Source organism: Cyanistes caeruleus, chromosome 10 (genome assembly GCF_971803275.1).
Source record: "Cyanistes caeruleus chromosome 10, bCyaCae1.hap1.1, whole genome shotgun sequence".
Taxonomy (NCBI): Eukaryota; Metazoa; Chordata; class Aves; order Passeriformes; family Paridae; genus Cyanistes; species Cyanistes caeruleus.
Window position 1 is genome coordinate 10,808,186 of NC_141710.1, and position 19,945 is coordinate 10,828,130.

The window sequence follows — 19,945 nt, forward strand, 5'->3', positions numbered from 1 at the left end:
TTATTGAGCTGATACTTTTTTTAAGAACTGTCATTGCAAAAACCATAGTTTTAAGGATCCCTGTGTCTTCTGCATAAGAGCATGATAAATGTTTTGAAGACAAGGCTCATAGCTTATGTTTTTTCTTCTGGGGCTTTGTTACTGTGCTGATGTTAAGGCAGGAGTTTCCAGAGATACTAGAAACTGGAAAACTTCCTTTTTCTCATTTAACTTCCCACTGCCCATATCTTTGGAACATGCTCTCTATTCTGTTGTCTTTCTTCTCTTGGTGCTTTAGTGCCTGTTAACTACCAGAATAGAGCCTTAAGAATTCCAGTTCATACTTCAGAAGTTACTGTTATGTGGAGTACTTCTTCAAAAGGGTTTTGGAAAGAAATTAGAAACAATCTAGGAGCTGAATATAAGATTTTTTTTTGTTTCATTTAACTGATAGCTGAAAAACCCTGGAATTTTTTTGTTGTTCCAGCAAAGCTATTAATTTTAACCTTGAAGTACAACTAAAATTCAGCATCCATTTGGTTGTTCCATTACATTGCACAAACATTATTCTGGCCAAAATAGTCAGAAAAGCTTTTTTGAGGGGGTGGGGGAGGGAAGGCAAAGAACTGTAGTGCAAAGCATGTACTTCTGAAGGTTTAGAAACTGCAGTGCTGCACAGTGATAAATGTACAGGCTCTTACAACAAGGGTCCCTCAGATTTCATCTGTTTGAATGTTGTATTAAAAACTTTCTCATTAAACCAGTGATGATTTGTTTAGAAGAAGCCACACAGATTTAAATTCTTGTTTTAGTTGCATTAGATAATGACAGCTTCAGAGATAAGTACAGGAATGGCTTTTCTTCGTTTTATTTGAGTTACTGGTCTAGATCAAGTTCAAAAGTAACATTATTTTAATTGTTTTGTAAACAGTTTGATGTCTGCCTTTTCTTACTCCCTTTGCAGCCTCTAATGGAAAGTAAACTTAAAGCATTCAGTATTGGCAAAATGAGTGCTGCCAAACGGACTCTGAGCAAGAAAGAGCAAGAAGAATTAAAAAAGAAGGTAATGGTGTACAGTGAAAAAAATTACTTTGTATGCAGAGCTCAAATAAGTTTCCTTTTAAATTCCAATCAGCTTTTACACCAGATATCTTAGTTTTGATAGTTGCAGCTCTCTTAAGAGTGAAAGAGAATTGTAATTTACATGTATAATATATTTTTGGCATCCATGGCATTACAATACAGAGAGGCTTACTCCTTTCTTCTCTGTGAGAAATCGAGTTCTCTGGCTTCCTGAAATAGGGAATTACAGTAATCCACTGATGGATTGCTCAGGATGGAGACAGCTATCACCTTAGGTAATTTTCTGTTCTTCCTTTGCTCTCTATCATTGGATTTCATTCATTACAAAGCGTAGCTGTCATTTTTGAAATTGTTTCAGTACACATCCTTGTTAATTCTGTAAAGCATTTTTTGGTCGATGGACTGTGTTGGAAACTAATACAAACCTTAAATTTTGATACTGCATTTTAGATTACTCAGGAGTGTCCAGATTTTATGAAATAGTATCTGGTAGTTGGTAAGGTGGAAATTTTGAAAATTTTGGGGTTTGAACTTGATACTCACAACTCATACTATATTCCAGTGGCTTATCTCCTGCTGGGTTGTCAGAAATACTGGCCTAAAGGTCATTATAGTCCTAAATTTAGTGTCTCAGCTTAATCCAGTGAATTAATTTGTTCTCTGGGACATGCAGAAAGGTGGTCCTGTTGTTTGTTGGTCTCTTTGAACCATGTGGGTTGATTGTAAAGGCTGAGATGGAATGGGCACTGTTCTCTCATGCTGAGGCCAACAAAGCTCCAGGCTTATAGGACTCTGATTTGAGCTTTTCTGTTTGGCATCTTTTGAATGTTGCCATGTAAACTCCTGGAAAGGAACATACTGGAGCACACATCTTCACTGGCTTTGCTTGTTATGTGCTGTGTTCTGCCCACATTTCTCAGAAATTTGAATTGTCTAAAATTGAAACTCCTTTGATGTGGTTTGTAGCTTGAACTCTAGAAAATAAAAAGGCATGTCACATAGCTAATTTAAGAGTAACTGTCTAGTGAAGGTTGTTCTGTGATGATAGTAAATAGATTAACATTTGCTATGTAGGAGGATGAGAAGGCTGCTGCAGAAATTTATGAAGAATTCCTTGCTGCCTTTGAAGGAGGTGATGGTAATAAAGTGAAAACATTTGTAAGAGGAGGAATCGTTAATGCATCTAAAGGTATAACTAATCTTTTTTTGGAGGTGGTGGGTCATTCGGCTTTGTGTAAAGATGAAGATTGGCTTTGAATTGTATTTTAAAATTTATACATTACATTAGAAGCAGAAAAAAAACCTTGATGCTAATATCTACTTTATGCTTTGACTGAGGTAGGGAGTGGTGTGATTTGTCTTTTAACCAAAAGAAGAAGAAATGCTTTGGTTTAGACTACCTAATCTATGTTCTTTTTCTTCATATTAAAACATGTTAAATTATGTAAAATTTATATTGCCAACTTTTAAAAAATGAAATAATTTATTGAATTGAATGGCCAGGACTAAAGAACAGCATTCTTTCTAATGAACAGTGTTGTGCAGGATTAGTTAATAAAATTTGCTTTCAACTTGTCTTTCATTTCAGAGGAGCATGAAACAGATGAAAAACGGGGTAAAATCTATAAACCTTCGTCACGATTCTCAGATCAAAAAAATCAACCAAGTCAGCCATCTAATGAGAAACCTCCATCCCTCCTAATGATAGAAACCAAAAAGCCTGTAAGTTTCTCACTTGAATCTTAACTCATCCTGATGTATTTAGAAGTTCTTAGAAAAAGGGCCATGATCTGAAAAAGGGTGATCTTGCAGAGTAGTTTTATCTGCGTGTGTCACGTATTGAGAGAAGGTGGGCATTTGGAGTTGCCTGAACCCATAGCAGATATGAAGGTGAAGAAATGCAGAGGTCCAGGAGCCCTGTTTGTGGCACAATGCACCTCGTGTGGCACTGCTCTTTTACTGTGTTGCTGCTAATGTGGACAAACATCTCATGGATGTAGATTTAGTGTGACTGTTGCAAAGTAACAGCTGCTTCAGTCCTGGGAAGTTCTGGTTTTAGAAGCAATTCTTCTCAATTCCTATTGCTACCATCTGTTCTTGATTTTATTTTTTTTTTAATCTTAAAACCAAAAAGTAAATTGACCTTTGTGTTGATCCGAGTTTTTCATGGTAGGGTTCTTTGAGTTTGTTTGTTTGTTTTGTTTTGGGTTTTTTGAGGGGGGTGAAGTTTGAGAAGTCCCTCTTTGAGTTCCAGAATTTGCACAGTTCTGAAGCTGAACACCTTGATTTATTTAATTTATTTTGTCTTCTGCATGGTTTGATGGAGTTTTTTTTTTTGTTTTGATTTTTGGAGTTGTTTGGGTTTTTTTTCTTTAACCAAGGTTCATCATAAAAAATAACGAAAATATTAAAAATATGAACAAGCAGTCTTCAAATCAAGTGATAATTGCATATGATTACTGTTACTAATGTGTATGTGTAATGAATGTCTTGGATGTCTTAAAAGTCTTTTAATAGAGCTTACTACTATTTTAAAGCTTAAGTGAAACGTGTATGATGCTGCCTGTTAGGGTGGGAAATGAATGTAATGTGATAATTGTGGGCAGTTCCATCATTACCTCCCTCCGGCTTTTAACAAGTGTCAGTGTTAGACCAGTGGGGTACTACTGGATGGCAGTTTTGATTTTCATTATATGTAAAGCTCTACAGATGCTGAAATGGATTGTAGCATTTTTTTTATTTTTCTGAGCTCTGTTCTGTCATATGCAAGTGTTTGTACTGTAAGACTATAACTGCTTTTCAAATTTTTCATAAATACTTGTGAAGTAATGCAGTTTACTCACTTGCCCTGTCCAATGGTGATTGAAGATAATGAGGTAAAAATGATTTTATTTATTTGGCAGACCCTCCCCAAAAACAAAAACAAACAAACAACTTTGCCTGGGGTGAGTAGGAAGTCCAGTTTTTCCAAAGCTGTAGTGTGTAACACAAATATTTTGTATGTCTGCCTATTGGAAACGTTTTCATTTAAATTTGATTATATAAAAACAGTGTTGTTGAAGGTAATATTTCACATGAGTTAGTTAAGGAACATATATTATTGTAAAAAAAAAAAAAAGTAGTATTACAGTATCCATATTCTTTGTCATTCAAGAGTGTTTTTCCTGAGGATCTTGAACTATTTAAAGTAACTGTTTTTTCAGACTGTATTTACATTTAAAAGGAAGCAAGAGAAGGAAATTCTTTTCAAGCAGAATGTTTATGGATAAAATAATTGGATATATATATATATGTAAAATAATTTACATATATATGTACACGTGTCTATGAAAATCATTAGAGCATGATGGTTTGCTAGGGGTATAGTCAGCATCCTAGTTTCCAAACGGAACAAAGTGACAAAATTCCTCACAGTTGTTTTAAATGTGTATGTAGTAGAGAGTGTTTGATCACATGTATTGCATTGTGAGAGTGAGAAGTAACAAAGTTTATTTTCAATTATCCTTAATTTTTTTATTTTCTAGCTTTGTGTTTGATAGCGCTCAGTCTGAATGTTTCAAGTCTATTTGGTTGTTGTTTTGGTTTTTTTTTGTTGTTTTTTTCCTCCTGTAGTTACTTGGTTTGAAAGCTGTGGGTAAAATATGCATGGAAATTTTCTAAAGTCTTGTTATAAGATTTTTAATTGTGTTCATTTTGTCTTCTGAAGTATTGTTTTATATTTCTTTAATTTTAGCCTTTGAAGAAAGGAGAGAAGGAAAAGAAAAAGAGTAATTTGGAACTTTTTAAAGAGGAATTAAAGCAGTAAGTTTGCTAGTTTTTGTTGTAAACAAACAAAATCCAAGGGTTTTGCCTTGTTTTACAGACAGTATTTAAGATCATTCTTGCTAAGTTGTTTCACAAAAAAGGTTTTTATTTTCTTTATCCCTCAAATGCTTGTGAAACAGTGTAACTATTTAGCTTAAAATAACTTAATTAGGCTTAATTGCTGCCATTGCTGATGGGCCTGGCCTTGGCCTTGGCTGTTGTTGGGTCCATCTTGGAGCTGGCTGGTGTTGGCTTCACCAGCCATGCGGGAAGCTTCTGGCAGCTTCTCACAGAGGCCACCCCTGTAGCCCCCCACTACCAAAACCAGCAAACCCAGTACGTGGGTGTAGCAGAGAGATTGCTAGTATATGGAATGTCTGTCACTCTTGAAAAGAGTGAGTTTTGTCAGTATTTCTTAACTATATCCAGAGGAATTTGTAGGAGGAGGTTGAGCTTTTGTATAATGCAGAAATAAGTGTTGTAATTCAAGTTAACTTGCATAGTATTAAAAGCAAGCTGGACAGTGCTTGAAAAAGCAGATTGTTTCACTTCCAAATGTGTGGTAATTCAACAAAGAGCAGCACATGTATTGAGTGCAGCTGAATGCCATATATTTATACTGATGCTAGAGACTGAAAACAAAGGAATCTGTGCATTTGAAAGCAGTAGGTACAACATTCTAAATCCATATGCAGCTTTTGTGAGGAGTGCCTGAGCCTCACTGCTGTGTGTTCCTTAGTTGGAGTAAATGAGTTAAACTGGCAGCATTTTATTCCTGGGATTCAGTATCTTCATATCAGGATTTAAGGCCAGACTGCAGGGAACCAAATAGCTACTTGTGAGTACTGTCCTCAGAGTTAGAAACAGAGATGAAATCCAGTTTATTCTGGAAATAGTCATGTGGGTGTGCCTGTGAGTAAGAGTTAGAAAAGCTAGAAGGGTGAATAGAGACAAAGGAGTTGTGTGCATCTTGAAAAGTCACCTGAGTGGTCTGCAGATCTCTGGCAGTTGGATGTGGATTTGGAGTCACTTTTTAAGAGCACAGTTCTTATTTCCAATTTTGTTTGAAAATGAAATACCCTGACAGTATGGGTGAGGAAGCATGCAGCGGGACTAATTCTGGTAGATACATTCCAGTTGATGAAGCAGAAGTTCAGACATACTGACAATTCGGAAGTTCTAACAAACTCATTGTTTCATATGAAAAATTCTCATAATTGTAAAGTTAATTCAAAATTTTAGAATAAAAACTTCAGAATAGTTTTAAGTTGTTGCTTACTTCAAACTTGCTTTGTAGAATCCAAGAGGAGCGTGATGAAAGGCACAAAACAAAAGGTAGATTGAGTCGTTTTGAACCACCCCAGTCTGATTCAGATGGGCAGCGGCGTTCGAGTAAGTAGATGTTATTTTTTATGTTAGCCTGGGCTACAAGATTTGTAGACTAAACTGTACATATTTTTCTTCTCTGTATTCAGTGGATGCTCCTTCAAGAAGAAACAGATCATCTGGTGGTAATACAGATTCTTTTCTTACTTAATGTAATTTTGTCATGTAAATGCATAGCAGGGATTATGACTTCTTTTTTTTGTTTGTTTTTTTCCTTTATTTTAGTACTGGATGATTATGCACCAGGGTCACATGATGTTGGAGATCCAAGCACAACAAATTTGTATCTGGGAAACATCAATCCTCAGGTAAGTTTGGAGCCAGAGAATGCAGTGTTGGCATGTTCGGGTCCAAATGATTTTTTTTGCAATATTCATTAGAGTAAATGCTCTGTACATAATGCTGAAAAGGTAAGGTTTAGATTACCAATCTCAGCCCAGTTAAAATTCTTTTTCCATTGATATCTCTAAGCAAGGTGGATCATATCTTAAAAATTTGAGTGTGCTCAGTTAAAAGTGCAGTTTTTTAGATTCTTGTGTCTGCAGTAGATTGCATTGGTGGGGGCTATCAATTAAGTGGTGTTTTTCAAGAAACTAAAAAAAATGAAATTTTGAGAATTGGTCAATAATACAAACGACTGTCACAGAAATACAGTGGCAAAATGTTAATTTTTACCTCTTTTTCATCTAGATGAATGAAGAGATGTTATGTCAAGAATTTGGCCGCTTTGGACCATTAGCGAGTGTTAAAATTATGTGGCCAAGAACTGATGAAGAAAGAGCAAGAGAAAGAAATTGTGGCTTTGTTGCCTTTATGAACAGGAGAGATGCTGAAAGAGCATTGAAGAATTTAAATGGTAAACAGATTTCTCAGTTCAGGGCTGTAATTATCTTTGCAGACTGTAAGCGCATTTTCAGGTTGTTTTATCAGACAAGTGAGATGTATTTTGTAACTCCAGTAGATACCAGGCTGGCAGTGATTTTAGTTTACACTTGACTGTTCTACTGACAACTGAATGTTGTCAAACAATAGTAATTGTGTACTGCAGTGTCCTGAAAAAAGACATTGGGGGAAGACTATTAGAACATTTTGTGTAATAGGCCTCCATTTGCCTGTGTTGTAGTCTGATGGATGTAATAACAGTAGTCAACAATGTAAGCAAAGGGTAAATGGTGGCAGGCAAACCTAAATGTTGCACTTAACAAGGAGAAATCTCAAGTGATGCAGAACCAATTTATAACATCGTGGTAATTGAGGCTTGCTTTCTTTCCATTTTTCAGGCAAGATGATTATGTCGTTTGAAATGAAGCTGGGCTGGGGCAAAGCTGTACCTATACCACCACATCCAATCTACATTCCGCCTTCTATGATGGAGCACACCCTGCCACCGCCCCCGTCAGGACTGCCCTTCAATGCCCAGCCTAGAGAGAGATTGAAGAACCCTAATGCTCCAATGTTACCACCACCAAAAAACAAGGAAGATTTTGAGAAGGTAACTTACAGTACCCTGGGCCGTATCTCATTGTTAAATACTACATCTGTGACAGTATTTCAATGGCTTCATAGATTCGCATTGTTCAGGCTGACTTTGGCAGCCCTTAGTCTGCAAATTCTGTGGCTCCCTGCTGTAGCCCAAGGGAACCTACTTAATTCCTGAAGCTCTGTTTCATGTCTGTGTTAGGGTACAGTATATTGGCTCTTGTTAATTTAGTGCTTAAAATCAGGCTATCATTTTCCCCCTCCAGGCTCCCTGGATTTTTTTCTCCTACGTCCCCCTCTTTTCTTGGCTGCCAAATTGCAATATCTAAATTGTTCTCCTTATAGAAAATCCTACATTTTAATTTGGGTAGCATTATTTTTACCCTAGAAGAGTTGATGTATTTTGTGTAGAAGGTAATTAATCTGGACATTGAGTAAGTATTTTATGCTACTTATGGAGTCAGTTTTCAAACATTTCTTTTTGTGGAATATTAGCTGATAAAAGGGTAAGTATCTTGAAATCACAAACCAACTTGATTTACATTTGTAAGAATTTATTGATTCTTTGAATGACACTTAAATGTCAGGGCTGTTTCTTGTAAGACTTGGGAATAAAGTAATACCAACATGATCCAAGTCAAATAGTTTAGAATCTTTTCATAAACTTAAGAACTCCTTTCTTATATATTCAGCATAGTTCCTATTCAGTGCCTCAATGTACATTCTGACAGGAATGTTCTGATACTTTGAAAGTAGTGAACCTTCATGGTTCACTGACACAACCATTTGAATTTTGTGTAATTGCTTAGTTATAACTTCACAGCAGTGATTGCCTGCAAAGTTTGTGATAGATGTGTAGTATTTTCATTGCATATGTATATTTTTGCTTGTTACTTGTTAACAATACTCACATATTCTATGTTTATTATCTGATGTGACTTCATATACAGACTCTGTCGCAAGCCATAGTCAAAGTGGTTATCCCAACAGAAAGGTACATGTTTTTCTTTATTATTACTGATCTAAATATAGAAAATTTCCCCTTCGGAATTTTAAAGAAAAATGGTGATGTTGTGGAAAAGGTAATGGCTTGACTGAGCAATGGTTATTTTAATTCTTAAAAAGAAATGTGTGTGGTTTGCAGTCTAACTATTCTTGTCTTATTAACTCTTTTTTTTTTTTTTAAGTGAGGATAGACTTAAGTAATTATCTTTTGCATTTAATTTGAGCACTAGAGATAGATGCAGGATAATTTTATGAGTGAACACTAGGGTAAAATACTGTCTTACAGCATAAGTCCTGACATAAACCTTTGAGTACTGGGGTGTAGTTGTGAGGTGGTTTTTTTTTTTTTTCTTTTCTTCCCCCCTCCCCCTTTTCTTTTTATTTGTACATTCTATAACCAGTTCAGTTGAAAATCACTTTTGATTTCTGCTAATTCTTTAACTGCAGCAGTTAATAATTTTTGTCACTGAAAAAGATACTTTTGTATTATTGCAAGGATATTTTTCCATTTTGGTCCCCATCACTGTTCCTGCCTTCACACTAGTCTAGGTGTACTCTTGCTCAGTTAAGCTAAAGCCTTTTCCCAAACATAGGAACACAACACTGTTTTAAAAGTAAAGAAGCACAAAAGATTACCAAATTCTCTTTGACATTGGCCTTGGTGAGCAACACCAGCTGAACTGTCTGCGGCAGCGGGGGACCAGGAAAACATCATGGGATGGATTGGGAAAGTATACAGTTTTTGACCAGACATTGGTACGATCGGCTCCAATAAATGTGGTTTTATTATAACTGAAAAACCTTTTTTTGTTGGCCAACTTAAGCTAAATGACATTTTAAAATGATGCACTATCGTTTTTTTACTACACTGTCTTAATTGTCACAAAGTCCCTTTTTTCTTTTTTTTACGTGGGGGGAGGGGGCAGAAGGAGATTTGTGAAGCTGGTTATAGTGCATTAACAAACTTGTCAGTACATGCTCCAATGTACTGTATTTTTGATGGAATTTTAGGACAGTACAATTTTTGTTGGGTAGACTTGAATAATTGGGGCGACCAGGAGGAGTCTTGATTTGAGAAACATTGAGTAGTAGAACAAGTACTTGTAAAACTGTACAGTGCTCACAGAGTAGCTGTCAGAGAAAAAGTTTTATTTTTCCATGTCCATTTTATTTACTGTAGCATTTTAAAAGCCTGTATGATAAGAACTCATGTTAAATGAATTGTATTTGAAAACACTTCTAATGATTCTTTTCCTGATGATTTTGGAAGTAGCCAATGACAATTGCTAAGACCATGCATTACTCAGTGCATGCCATCATGCAAAAATTTTGACTGACTTCGGTGGGATAATACATTTAATTATTCTCCTTTAAAAATTTTCAATTCCATTTTTAACATCTCTTACTTCTTAGTAAACAGCAAACCTTGAATATGTATAATCAATTGTTTTTTCTGAGAAATTCACTTTCAGGTAGTCCCATCTTACATAGCTAAATGCCTGTAACAACCTCTTTCAGATATGGGATGAGCCGAATCTATTTTCATACATTGGAGGTCTTCATGAAGCAGATGTTCTTGTTCAAGCATAAGCTGCTCTTACACAACTTGATTTGACTTGATGAAAGAAAAATTAGTTGAAAATCAGTGATGATTTGCAGGAAGTCAGAAGTGATCACACTGGATTTGCCTTAAAATAAACAAATGCTGATAATAGCTCAGAGGCTTGGAAGCTAATTGTAAATTTCTTTCCTGCTGATGTTTTCAAATACAGTTCATATAACAAAAAGAGTATGGCTGTTTAGACTTTCAGAACACTGCTGTAAATAAAATGGCTACAGAATTGTTGCAACTATGTCCTCTTTGCAATGTTTCTGGGATTATAAAAAGCAGACAGGAAAATTGAACTGGTAGCTGTTTGATTTTATTTGTGTAATATTTGAGGCAAATGTAGATTCAATGCTAGATGGTTCAAAAGAACACTTCCAGATGGCAGGGATATTCAATTATTATGTTTTTAAGTTATTTTTTTTTTTTAATCGAATGCATTATATCTGTGGCAGAATTTGGAGTACTCATGGGAGAAAGCAGTCACCTCATTGCTTAGAAGTAATAGAAAATTCTGCAACTTTACAATGTAGTAATTATGGAATTAAAGTCATTAAAAAAGTGCAGTACGGCAATCTAACGAATTACATGTAAAGAACCAATATCCATTTGTTGCATCTAAGAAAATAAATTCAAAAATGTAAAAATCTGTAATTTTTTTGGCTTGCATCACATTCAAAGGACACGTGCTGAGAAGCTTTTGCTATATGTTGTTAATCTATTTTAAAAATTCAGAACCCTGTTTCCGTAAAACCCAGAGGGGTGGAAACTGGCTATCACTATTTTTGATAAAGCTTTTATGACTGTCTCCTGTTAGCATGCTTAGAAGTGACTCTGCATTGAAAAATGCACACTTCACATCCACTTCTTGCCTGTCGCTGAATGAAGTGATACAGATTTTTATTTTATTTTAATGGTAATTTAATTCTCTTGGGTGTATGAGGGAGGGAACATGGGATGGTATGATGCAAAAGAATGGACAGTTTTGTTCTATGCCAACAGTTGAGTCTTGACCAAAAAGAGATGATCTAAATTTAATAAATACATCTCCCTGTTTGGCATCAGGCAAGGCTATTTGCTTCCTTTCATACTTGAATAGTTTGAAAACTGAATACAGATTCTATTGAATATTCAGAAGTATGTGTGTTTTATTTTGAGCAAAATATTCAGCCACTTGTTCCCCTGTAGAACCTCAGCTAACACTTCAGTCTTACCCTAGATATTGTAGATGAGGGCTTAGTTTTTGATAGTTAATTGTACTTCGGTGTTCAAGTGCCCATATTTGTGTATTGGGCTTCTGCTAAGAAAGACATGGTTGTAGGCTAAGCCGTGGAAATTCAGGAAGGAGGTTTCTTAAATTCTTACTCCACCACTGCTAGGCATGGTTTGATTTTTAGAATGCCCGTGTCTGTGATGCACAGCTATAATATGTTCTATGTTGCCTTACCTTTTATGCAGATTTCTTAACAATACAGCATAATAATCTCCTGCACAGTTGTAGTATCTTAGGTGGAGTGTAGTTTTATATAGTGTTAGGTCTGAATCAATTTTTCTTTAACTGTGTTATTGTTGTAGGAATTTGCTCGCTTTGATACATCGAATGATAGAGTTTGTGGTTCGGGAAGGGCCCATGTTCGAAGCCATGATCATGAACCGAGAAATCAACAACCCAATGTTCAGGTGCTTATTACATTGCTTCACTTGCAAATAACACTAGCTATTTTCACTGTTGTTAATATTCTGCATTCTTCAAATACTAATAAGACTGGCTTTTGCTGTATATATCTTTATGTGCAGATGTAAACTTTACAAATTGCACCTATGGCTGTACTATGCTTTTATAAGGAAGAACACATTTTTATTCCAGTTGTTACTAATGTGTGCATATAAATAAGTAAAATAGTACACACACACAAAATGTAATACATTTCTATATATTTAAATAAATAACATTTAACACATACTCTTCAGAGGGTTTCACAATCAGTGGAAGCAATACCATACATTTAAAAAAAAAGAAAAAAATCCCCCTCCTTCCCCAAATAGACAAATTCAATGTGAAGTCCACTCTTCCTGGAGCCTAGTTTCTAACCTTTAGCAAGAGCTGGGAATAATTTTTCTTCTATGTCAATTAAAATAAAATTAAACTTCAGCTGACGTAGGGAAGTTTTGAGAATTTCCAGTGCTTGCCATTAATAGAATAAAAAAGGACCAGTCTCCAAACTTCTTGTGAAATGCAGTCTCAAAAAAAAGGCTTTCAGGGAGGTGCTAAATGAGCTTTTAGCAGTGTTTTATTTGCAGTAAGTTTGAAGTGCTTCATTATGATTTTTATATGCAAAGTGAGAAAACATGCAGGTCAAAATATCCTGGCCATTAAAAATGGTCTGCTTGTCTCCCACATCCTCCGTCAGATGTTGCCAGTGTTCTGCCAGATAATTTACTGGTGGAAAACTTCAGGTCATTCATTTTTTTGATGAGTCACTTCACTGTGCAACTGCAAACTCCTGCATCACTTCTGCTGAGCTTGCGGTTGCTCCTGTAGTGATTCTTTGCACTGATTCTTCTGCTCTGCTGTGAGGTTGCACAGTTCTTTCTGATCTTGTGATCTTCTGATCTGATCTTGTTTGTTCTGATCAGTGCTTTGCTTTTGGGGAGCTCTGCTCTCTGCAGATTGCATATGTGTGTGTGTGTGCTTGTGTGTGTATGGCTGTGTGGAGCAGTTGCACATGTTCTGCTTGGCTGTGCTGTGGGTGTATGTGATTTTAGCTCCTTGTGTTCACTCTGCAGCTGAGATGGGATTCTGAACAGGGTTTGTTTGTTTGTTTTTTTTTATTGCTTCTTTTATGTCAGTTCAAGATTTACAACATGTTTTGTGTCTTTTCTTTGCTCTTTGGTTTAGGTTTTTATTTGAAAACCAGACTCCAGCCCATGTATATTATAGATGGAAGCTTTATTCAATTCTTCAGGCAAGTAGAATTTTAGTGATAATTCATAGCTTCAAACATAGTGAAGCAAAATAACACCAAAATAAAAATACTTCTGTTTTCTTTGGTAGGGGGATGCTCCAACCAAATGGAGGACAGAAGATTTCCGTATGTTCAAAAATGGATCCTTCTGGAGGCCACCACCATTGAATCCATACTTGCATGGGATGTCAGAAGAGCAAGAAACAGAAGCATTTGTGGAGGAGCCAAACAAGAAGGGTGCACTTAAGGAAGAGTATGTACCACCACTGAGTGATGGTGCTGCTTTGATAGCTGCTCTGCCTGGGTTTGCCTGTTGTGTTTTTGTAGTTCTAATGTGTCATCCTGAAAGCTGTCATACTTGTCATAGTATTATGTACATGCCTGAGTGTCTCTTAATCTCAGTGCTTCTGATCATACTTTTTGCTAAATACCTTCTTGTCATCACTGAACCTTTCATTCCAATTGTTATTAACCCTTAATTTGAAAGGGATTAGGAAGATGAGAGTTTTTCCCCATTTTCTGCTGCTGTCTGTAGCTGAGGATATGTAGCATATTTCTCAACATTGTTGTGACCTCAGGAACTAAACTGTTGCTGTAATATTAAACTTACTTATGCTGTTCATCAGAAATTAAAATTGGGAGCAGTTGTTAATAAACAGGAAGAGAGAGATCATCAGAGTTCCTTGCTGTGTAGTATCAGTGTACTGGGAATTGCTATGGTAGTGGAAATGGAGACCTTTTCCTAATTTTGCTGCTGTACTAACATGTGGAATTTTTTTGCTTGTTTTATTCTTCTCATCATAGTTACCACACCAGTCATGCTTCTGTGGGTTTTAATACGCAGTTTGTTTCTTACACCTTCTTTTGGAAAGGTTCAAAGAGAGATTCTTTAAAAAATGTTCTCTGTGTATGCAGGTCAGGGAAAATGTGCAGTAATTGTTTATTTACTAACTTTCTGAATCTAGTGTTTCTTATTCTGTGGCAGAAATTACTTGCATGCTTTAGATATATCCATTTGGTTTAGGCCTAAACTAAATCCAGAAAAATAATTGCTTTATTAGAGATACTGATGTGCTTGATTAGGTATTTTTCAGCTATTTTTCTTGATTTCTGTATGTAATCAAGACTTGAGTGAGAATTTTTTGCAGTTTATGTAATATGGACACATAAATTCATGAATCACTGAAAGAACTCAGGCAAAAGAATATAAAAATATTGAAAACTGCTTTTCTCCTAAAGACGGAAAAATGAAAAAACATTGTTAAATGGAAATTTGCAAAAGTACTTTTCATTTCTTATTGAAAGTATTAAAATTCTTGGTATTCCAGACAGAGGGACAAACTAGAGGAAATTCTACGTGGATTAACACCTCGGAAGAATGACATTGGTGACGCAATGGTTTTCTGTCTAAATAATGCAGAAGCTGCTGAAGAAATTGTGGACTGCATTACAGAGTCGTTATCCATCCTCAAGACTCCTCTTCCTAAGAAGGTGTGGAGATTTTGTATAGTCGTGTATTTTGGGGGAAGAGCTCACTTTGCAGCATGTGCATATGATTTACAAGCATTATTTCATAAGTTTCAGGCAGTGTTGAGGTTTTGTACTAAAATATGGACTTGAATTTAAGTATGGTCTCTTTTTTAATATTTATTTATTTATTTGAATATATATTTATTTATAAGAATATGTTCTATTCTTTCTGAAGTTGCTTGTAAATAATATTCTGCCTTATTGTGAAGTTTAAAACAGTGAAATGATCTGTTCAAACGAGGCAATTAAAATGAGAATGCCATGGTTGTCCTTTGTAATGCTGTGGTAATATGTTACAGTAGTCAGTACCCTGCAGCATAACAGGGGGCTAATTGCCTCTTAACATGTTTATTAATAATATAGTTGTGCTACACTCAATTCTAATTAGGTACTTCCAGATAGTTTAAACTGTCTTGTAGTCTTTCTGTGAAAATGCCTTTATTTTCAGGAGAATTGAAATTGGAGTTATCTTAATTTGGCTGTTTTTTATTGTAGATTGCAAGATTGTATCTAGTGTCGGATGTGTTATACAACTCTTCAGCTAAAGTTGCCAATGCTTCCTACTATAGAAAATTGTAAGTATAATATTTTAGGTGATTGGCAGTTAGAAAAACCTCTTCTGTTCAACTTTGTATGTACATCTCTGGATAAATGTGGTTGTAGGAAATTCAGACTCTTTTGTGCTACTCCTATTACAGGCTGATGGTATTTATATCTGCTTGCATGAAAATGTGTAAGATGTAGCATGTTGGTAATGTAAAAAATGTATGTCCCCTATGCAAGGGACCACTTGCATGAAAGTCCATAAAGGTGAGAATACCTCATGTGCCTCTTGACAGAGAGAGCCTGTAGATAAAATTCAGGATATGGTATAGCAGGTAGTTCAAGCAAAGAAGTTAATTTTGGAAACATTTTTATTAAAATAGGGGGGGTGTAACTTTCCATAAACTTTGGATAAGGCATAAGGGGATATTACGTACGTTATTTCTAAGGTGCTGAGCAGAATTTAGGAAGACTGTCCAAGGGACAGTATCTTTGTCATATTAACTGTTTGTGTCTGGTTCCTGGAGTCTCTGTAATGTTAGGGCAGCATGGTGGGAAATACTCAGCATGTTACAAAACTAGTGATTGCAATTGATGTTTCTTGTTGCAATGTGTCTGTGTTGTGCTGGTTTATTTTTTGCACATTGTGAGAAGCTCAAGGGAAGCTGGGCAGCTGTTGCTCACTGTGCTTTCATTGAGGGCCTCACTGAATAAATTAGAATACAATTAAGAATTTTTTTAAAATACAGATTGAATTTTGAGACAATTCTTTCATTCTATTTAAGGTTGTAAAACTCCTTTTATCGTCCTCCAATCTTTCCAGGGTGTATAAAGAGACTGCAGCAGATGTGAAGATCTCCCTTCACAGTTCTGTTGTTGTCCAAGGTGATTTAATATATAGTAATCATATTTGCTTTATAGTTCAGTTCATGGCTACTATAAGGATCAGAACCTTGTGCTTTTGAGTCCTGTGTCCCAGGTATTTTCATGAATTATGTATGTCCAGAAAACATATATTACAAAGTTTAACTAAAGAAATGTATATGTTTAATTCTAGTTTTGAAACAAAATTATGTCAGATATTCTCTGATCTCAATGCTACTTACCGTACAATACAAGGCCATTTACAGTCTGAAAATTTCAAGGTATGTATTTCATTGTTATTTACATGACATAGAAGTCACATAAATAGATGTTCCTGCACAAGAGATTGCATACTATGATAGGTGGCTTAGCCATCAAGGTCCCTATTTAGGCTTTAAAAATAATAATTTTTTAAAAAGTTTTCTCTTTTGCAAGGGTAGTCTTGAAATTAAGGAAGGAAATGAGCATCTGCCAGCTGAAGTGTACCAGGAGATGTACAGTTGTGGAGTTGAGAGGATATCTATTACTTGAATTGCAAACAAGGCCTTCTAGCTTTCTTACTGTTCTTGGGCCGCCTGTATTTCAATTTCAGAAGTGGACTTGTGTGGGAAAAACCACATTGTGCTCAGTGTGGGAAAGAAGCTCCTTGGGCAGAACAGCATAAAGTTACTTCTAAATGTTTTTTTGTGTCAGGCTTTATTTTAGAGTTCTGATAATCTGACAATGGGTACTTGAGAGTGATTTTTGAGGTCAAATGCTCTCTGCTTCTCATGCTCAACTCCTTTCCTTCTGTTTCCATGATGCCTCTGCACTTAATTTTTCCTTTTCTTTTTCAGTCAGAAGCTTTAAATACAAAGCTTACAGAGTAGTTAATCTGCATTAAGATCTTCATCCTGGTTGTCCTCCTTCTGATCTCAATTGCTCTAGATTGAGAATCAATTTTAGTTATCTGCTATTTTAAAACTTTGTTAAATTATTTCATATATCTACATCTTCAGTTACATTAAGTGTGTCAAACTTGAACTGAAACACATGTTTTCAAATATGCTTTTTATAAAGAAAAATGATAAATTTGGTTTGGAAGGGACTTTAAAAGATCGTCTGTTCCAGCCCCCTGCCATGGGCAGAGACAACTTTCACTAAACCAGGTTGCTCAAAACTCCATCCAGCCTGGCCTTGAACACTTCCACAGGGGTGGGGCAGCCACAGCTTCTCTGGGCATCCTGTGCCATTGCCTCAGCATCTTCACATTGAGGAATTTCTTGGCAGTAGCAAATCTAAATAGACCTTTCTGTCTAAAGCCATTCCCCCCTTCTCCTCTCACTACCTGCCCTTTTAAGAAATCCTTCTCCAGCTTTCTTTTAGCCCCTTTGGGTGCTGGAAGTGGCTCTTAAGGTCTCCCCAGAGCCTTCACTTCTCCAGGCTGAGCAAAATGAAAGTAGGAACACAATTTCAGTTCAATAATATGTGTAAGCCAATGTTAATTTCAGTTATTTTATTTTACAAACAGATACGTTCTCTTAGATTTGGTAGAGAGGCACCTGCTTTGAACATCAGGACAGAATGAAATTTACTGTCAGGATAGAGCTGGCAACAGCCAAAATGGATAATGTAACAGGAATTTAAAGGGAAAATGAAACCCAAATGAGATTTCTTAAAATGTATTTTCGTAAAATTACTAGTCTTGCCCGGCCACGGTATCATTATAATATATTTTAGTATGGAACTACTTTAGAACAGTTGTCTACAGTAGTAGTTCTCTGTGGTCTATTTCCCATCACATAAAATTTCTCAATACAAGTGTTTTAGCAGTTATTTTTTCTTCTTGCTTCTAGCAACGGGTGATGACATGCTTCCGAGCATGGGAAGACTGGGCAATCTATCCAGAACCTTTTCTGATCAAACTGCAGAATATTTTCTTGGGGCTTGTAAATATCATGGAAGATAAAGAAACAGAGGTAGGTGACCTAAGGAGTTATGCTCATAGATGGCAGGGAAAAACGCATTATTATAAAATAGGGCTCACACGGATTATTTTGCTCTCTCTTTTAGGGTGAGTAAACCTTCCAAGTCCTTGCTCCTAAGTAGAGGTGTAACATATTTTCAAAAGCAAATACTGTTTATTCTGTTCATGTGTTTCTTGATAGTAGATTAGGTGCTGTGGTGGCATTACATTGTGTAAGTGTTTGAGAGCAAAGACTAGTGCAGAAGGACAGGTATTTCCTTTGTGCTGGAAATACTCTGTAATACCTGTCTGAATTCCGAGTGGAGTTTCAGGCATTGTAGCTGTGTGGAAAGATGCCTTTCAGAGCAGTGGGAGAGATGCCTGCAGTATAATTTAACTAAAGCAGATCCCTCAGAGTGGAAGAGCAGGGTGAACACACATGTATGAAGGACAATGCCTGTACCTAAAAAGTTAGAATACACAGCTGTATGTATAATTTGCGTGTTTCTTAAATTGGTGCTCCTGCTAAATATCCATTTTTGTTAGTTGTTCATTTTACTGGTCTTGGGAAGGAAGACCAGTAAAGTATCCATACATCCATAGAAGTATCCATACATCAAGGAAGTATGATTTATCTGACTCTAATTGACTGATTTTGAGCTAAACCTCAACTTAATATCTCTTCTTTTTAATGCAAGTATTGGAAAGCTTCCAGTACATTGTGTAAAAATTCCAAATTCTTGCCTATAAATTATTTTACATGAAGATACTGCTATTTCCTCTACAAAAAGCAACTGTACTTGTTAGCAAAAATTGTTGAAGCAGATTTTTTGGAGGTTTTGATATTTATAAAAGTGCTTTTTAAAATAGAAATTATTTGATAATTGGAGAAGTAAAGAAAAGCAATGTAGATGTGTACTTGAAATAATGACATATTTTTTGCTTTCAGGAAGTACCGGATGATCTTGATGGTGCTCCCATTGAGGAAGAGCTCGATGGTGCTCCACTAGAAGATGTGGATGGAATTCCTATTGATACTGCTCCTATTGATGATCTGGATGGAGTCCCAATTAAATCACTGGATGATGATCTCGATGGCGTTCCTTGTATGAAATGTTTCAGCTTCCAAATTGAATCTTCAGCCTTTGATCTTTTCTTTCTGCGTAGTTTTTAGAAATTCAGCCTAGAATTGATCTGACATGTAGCTTTGTAAAAGGTTGATTAATTTCAATATGCTATACTATCTTTAGATAGTAATTGCTTCAGAAGCCCAGGAGGTGTCTTCTGATGTTACACATGTCAGGATCTAAACCTTGGTTTCTTTACTTTGCAAACACTAAGATTATACAATCTGTTTCATTATTTAATTCTGACTGTTATTGTAGTACTTCTCAGTTTCAGCTTCTGAAGAGCTTTGTAAGTTATTTTTCCGTGTCTCTCTCTCCACCAGTGGATACAACTGAAGATTCAAAAAAGAATGAGCCTATATTTAAAGTTGCCCCTTCGAAGTGGGAAGCAGTGGATGAATCGGAACTGGAAGCTCAAGGTTAGTTCTGAAAGTATCTTTTCTGAAGTAAACTGGAAGCATAATGTCACTTATGTAATGATTATTTTCAGCTGATTTGTGCTAAAATGCTAATAGTTGTAACATAGTAGGATTTTCTGTTGTAACTTGTTCACTGAATTTGTAACCAAAAAGGAAAATAGCGTATTCTGTTACAGTTATTCTGCTTTAATAATCTAGCAACCCTTAAA

The 19,945-nt window shown here is 35.9% G+C and overlaps 1 protein-coding gene across 28 annotated transcripts in view; it reads left to right on the forward strand.

Annotated features, from left to right (window-relative positions):
* U2SURP (U2 snRNP associated SURP domain containing) overlaps window positions 1–19,945 on the forward strand; it is a 46,350-nt gene that overhangs the window by 11,817 nt on the left and 14,588 nt on the right. For 8 of the 28 annotated variants that reach the window (XM_086844241.1, XM_086844247.1, XM_086844244.1 and 5 more), the window contains exons 3-21: window positions 944–1,042; window positions 2,137–2,251; window positions 2,651–2,784; window positions 4,796–4,863; window positions 6,164–6,258; window positions 6,342–6,377; window positions 6,478–6,560; window positions 6,943–7,108; window positions 7,533–7,744; window positions 8,682–8,725; window positions 11,918–12,022; window positions 13,242–13,308; window positions 13,398–13,561; window positions 14,637–14,799; window positions 15,334–15,413; window positions 16,439–16,526; window positions 18,081–18,203; window positions 19,140–19,296; window positions 19,641–19,736. In XM_086844241.1, coding sequence (XP_086700367.1) covers window positions 944–1,042; window positions 2,137–2,251; window positions 2,651–2,784; window positions 4,796–4,863; window positions 6,164–6,258; window positions 6,342–6,377; window positions 6,478–6,560; window positions 6,943–7,108; window positions 7,533–7,744; window positions 8,682–8,725; window positions 11,918–12,022; window positions 13,242–13,308; window positions 13,398–13,561; window positions 14,637–14,799; window positions 15,334–15,413; window positions 16,439–16,526; window positions 18,081–18,203; window positions 19,140–19,296; window positions 19,641–19,736 — 2,095 coding nt within the window. Of the gene's footprint in view, window positions 1–943; window positions 1,043–2,136; window positions 2,252–2,650; window positions 2,785–3,965; window positions 4,008–4,795; window positions 4,864–6,163; window positions 6,259–6,341; window positions 6,378–6,477; window positions 6,561–6,942; window positions 7,109–7,532; window positions 7,745–8,681; window positions 8,726–11,917; window positions 12,023–13,241; window positions 13,309–13,397; window positions 13,562–14,636; window positions 14,800–15,333; window positions 15,414–16,438; window positions 16,527–18,080; window positions 18,204–19,139; window positions 19,297–19,640; window positions 19,737–19,945 lie in introns of all 28 variants that reach the window. The other 20 variants (XM_086844243.1, XM_086844233.1, XM_086844239.1 and 17 more) reach the window with 7 other exon arrangements.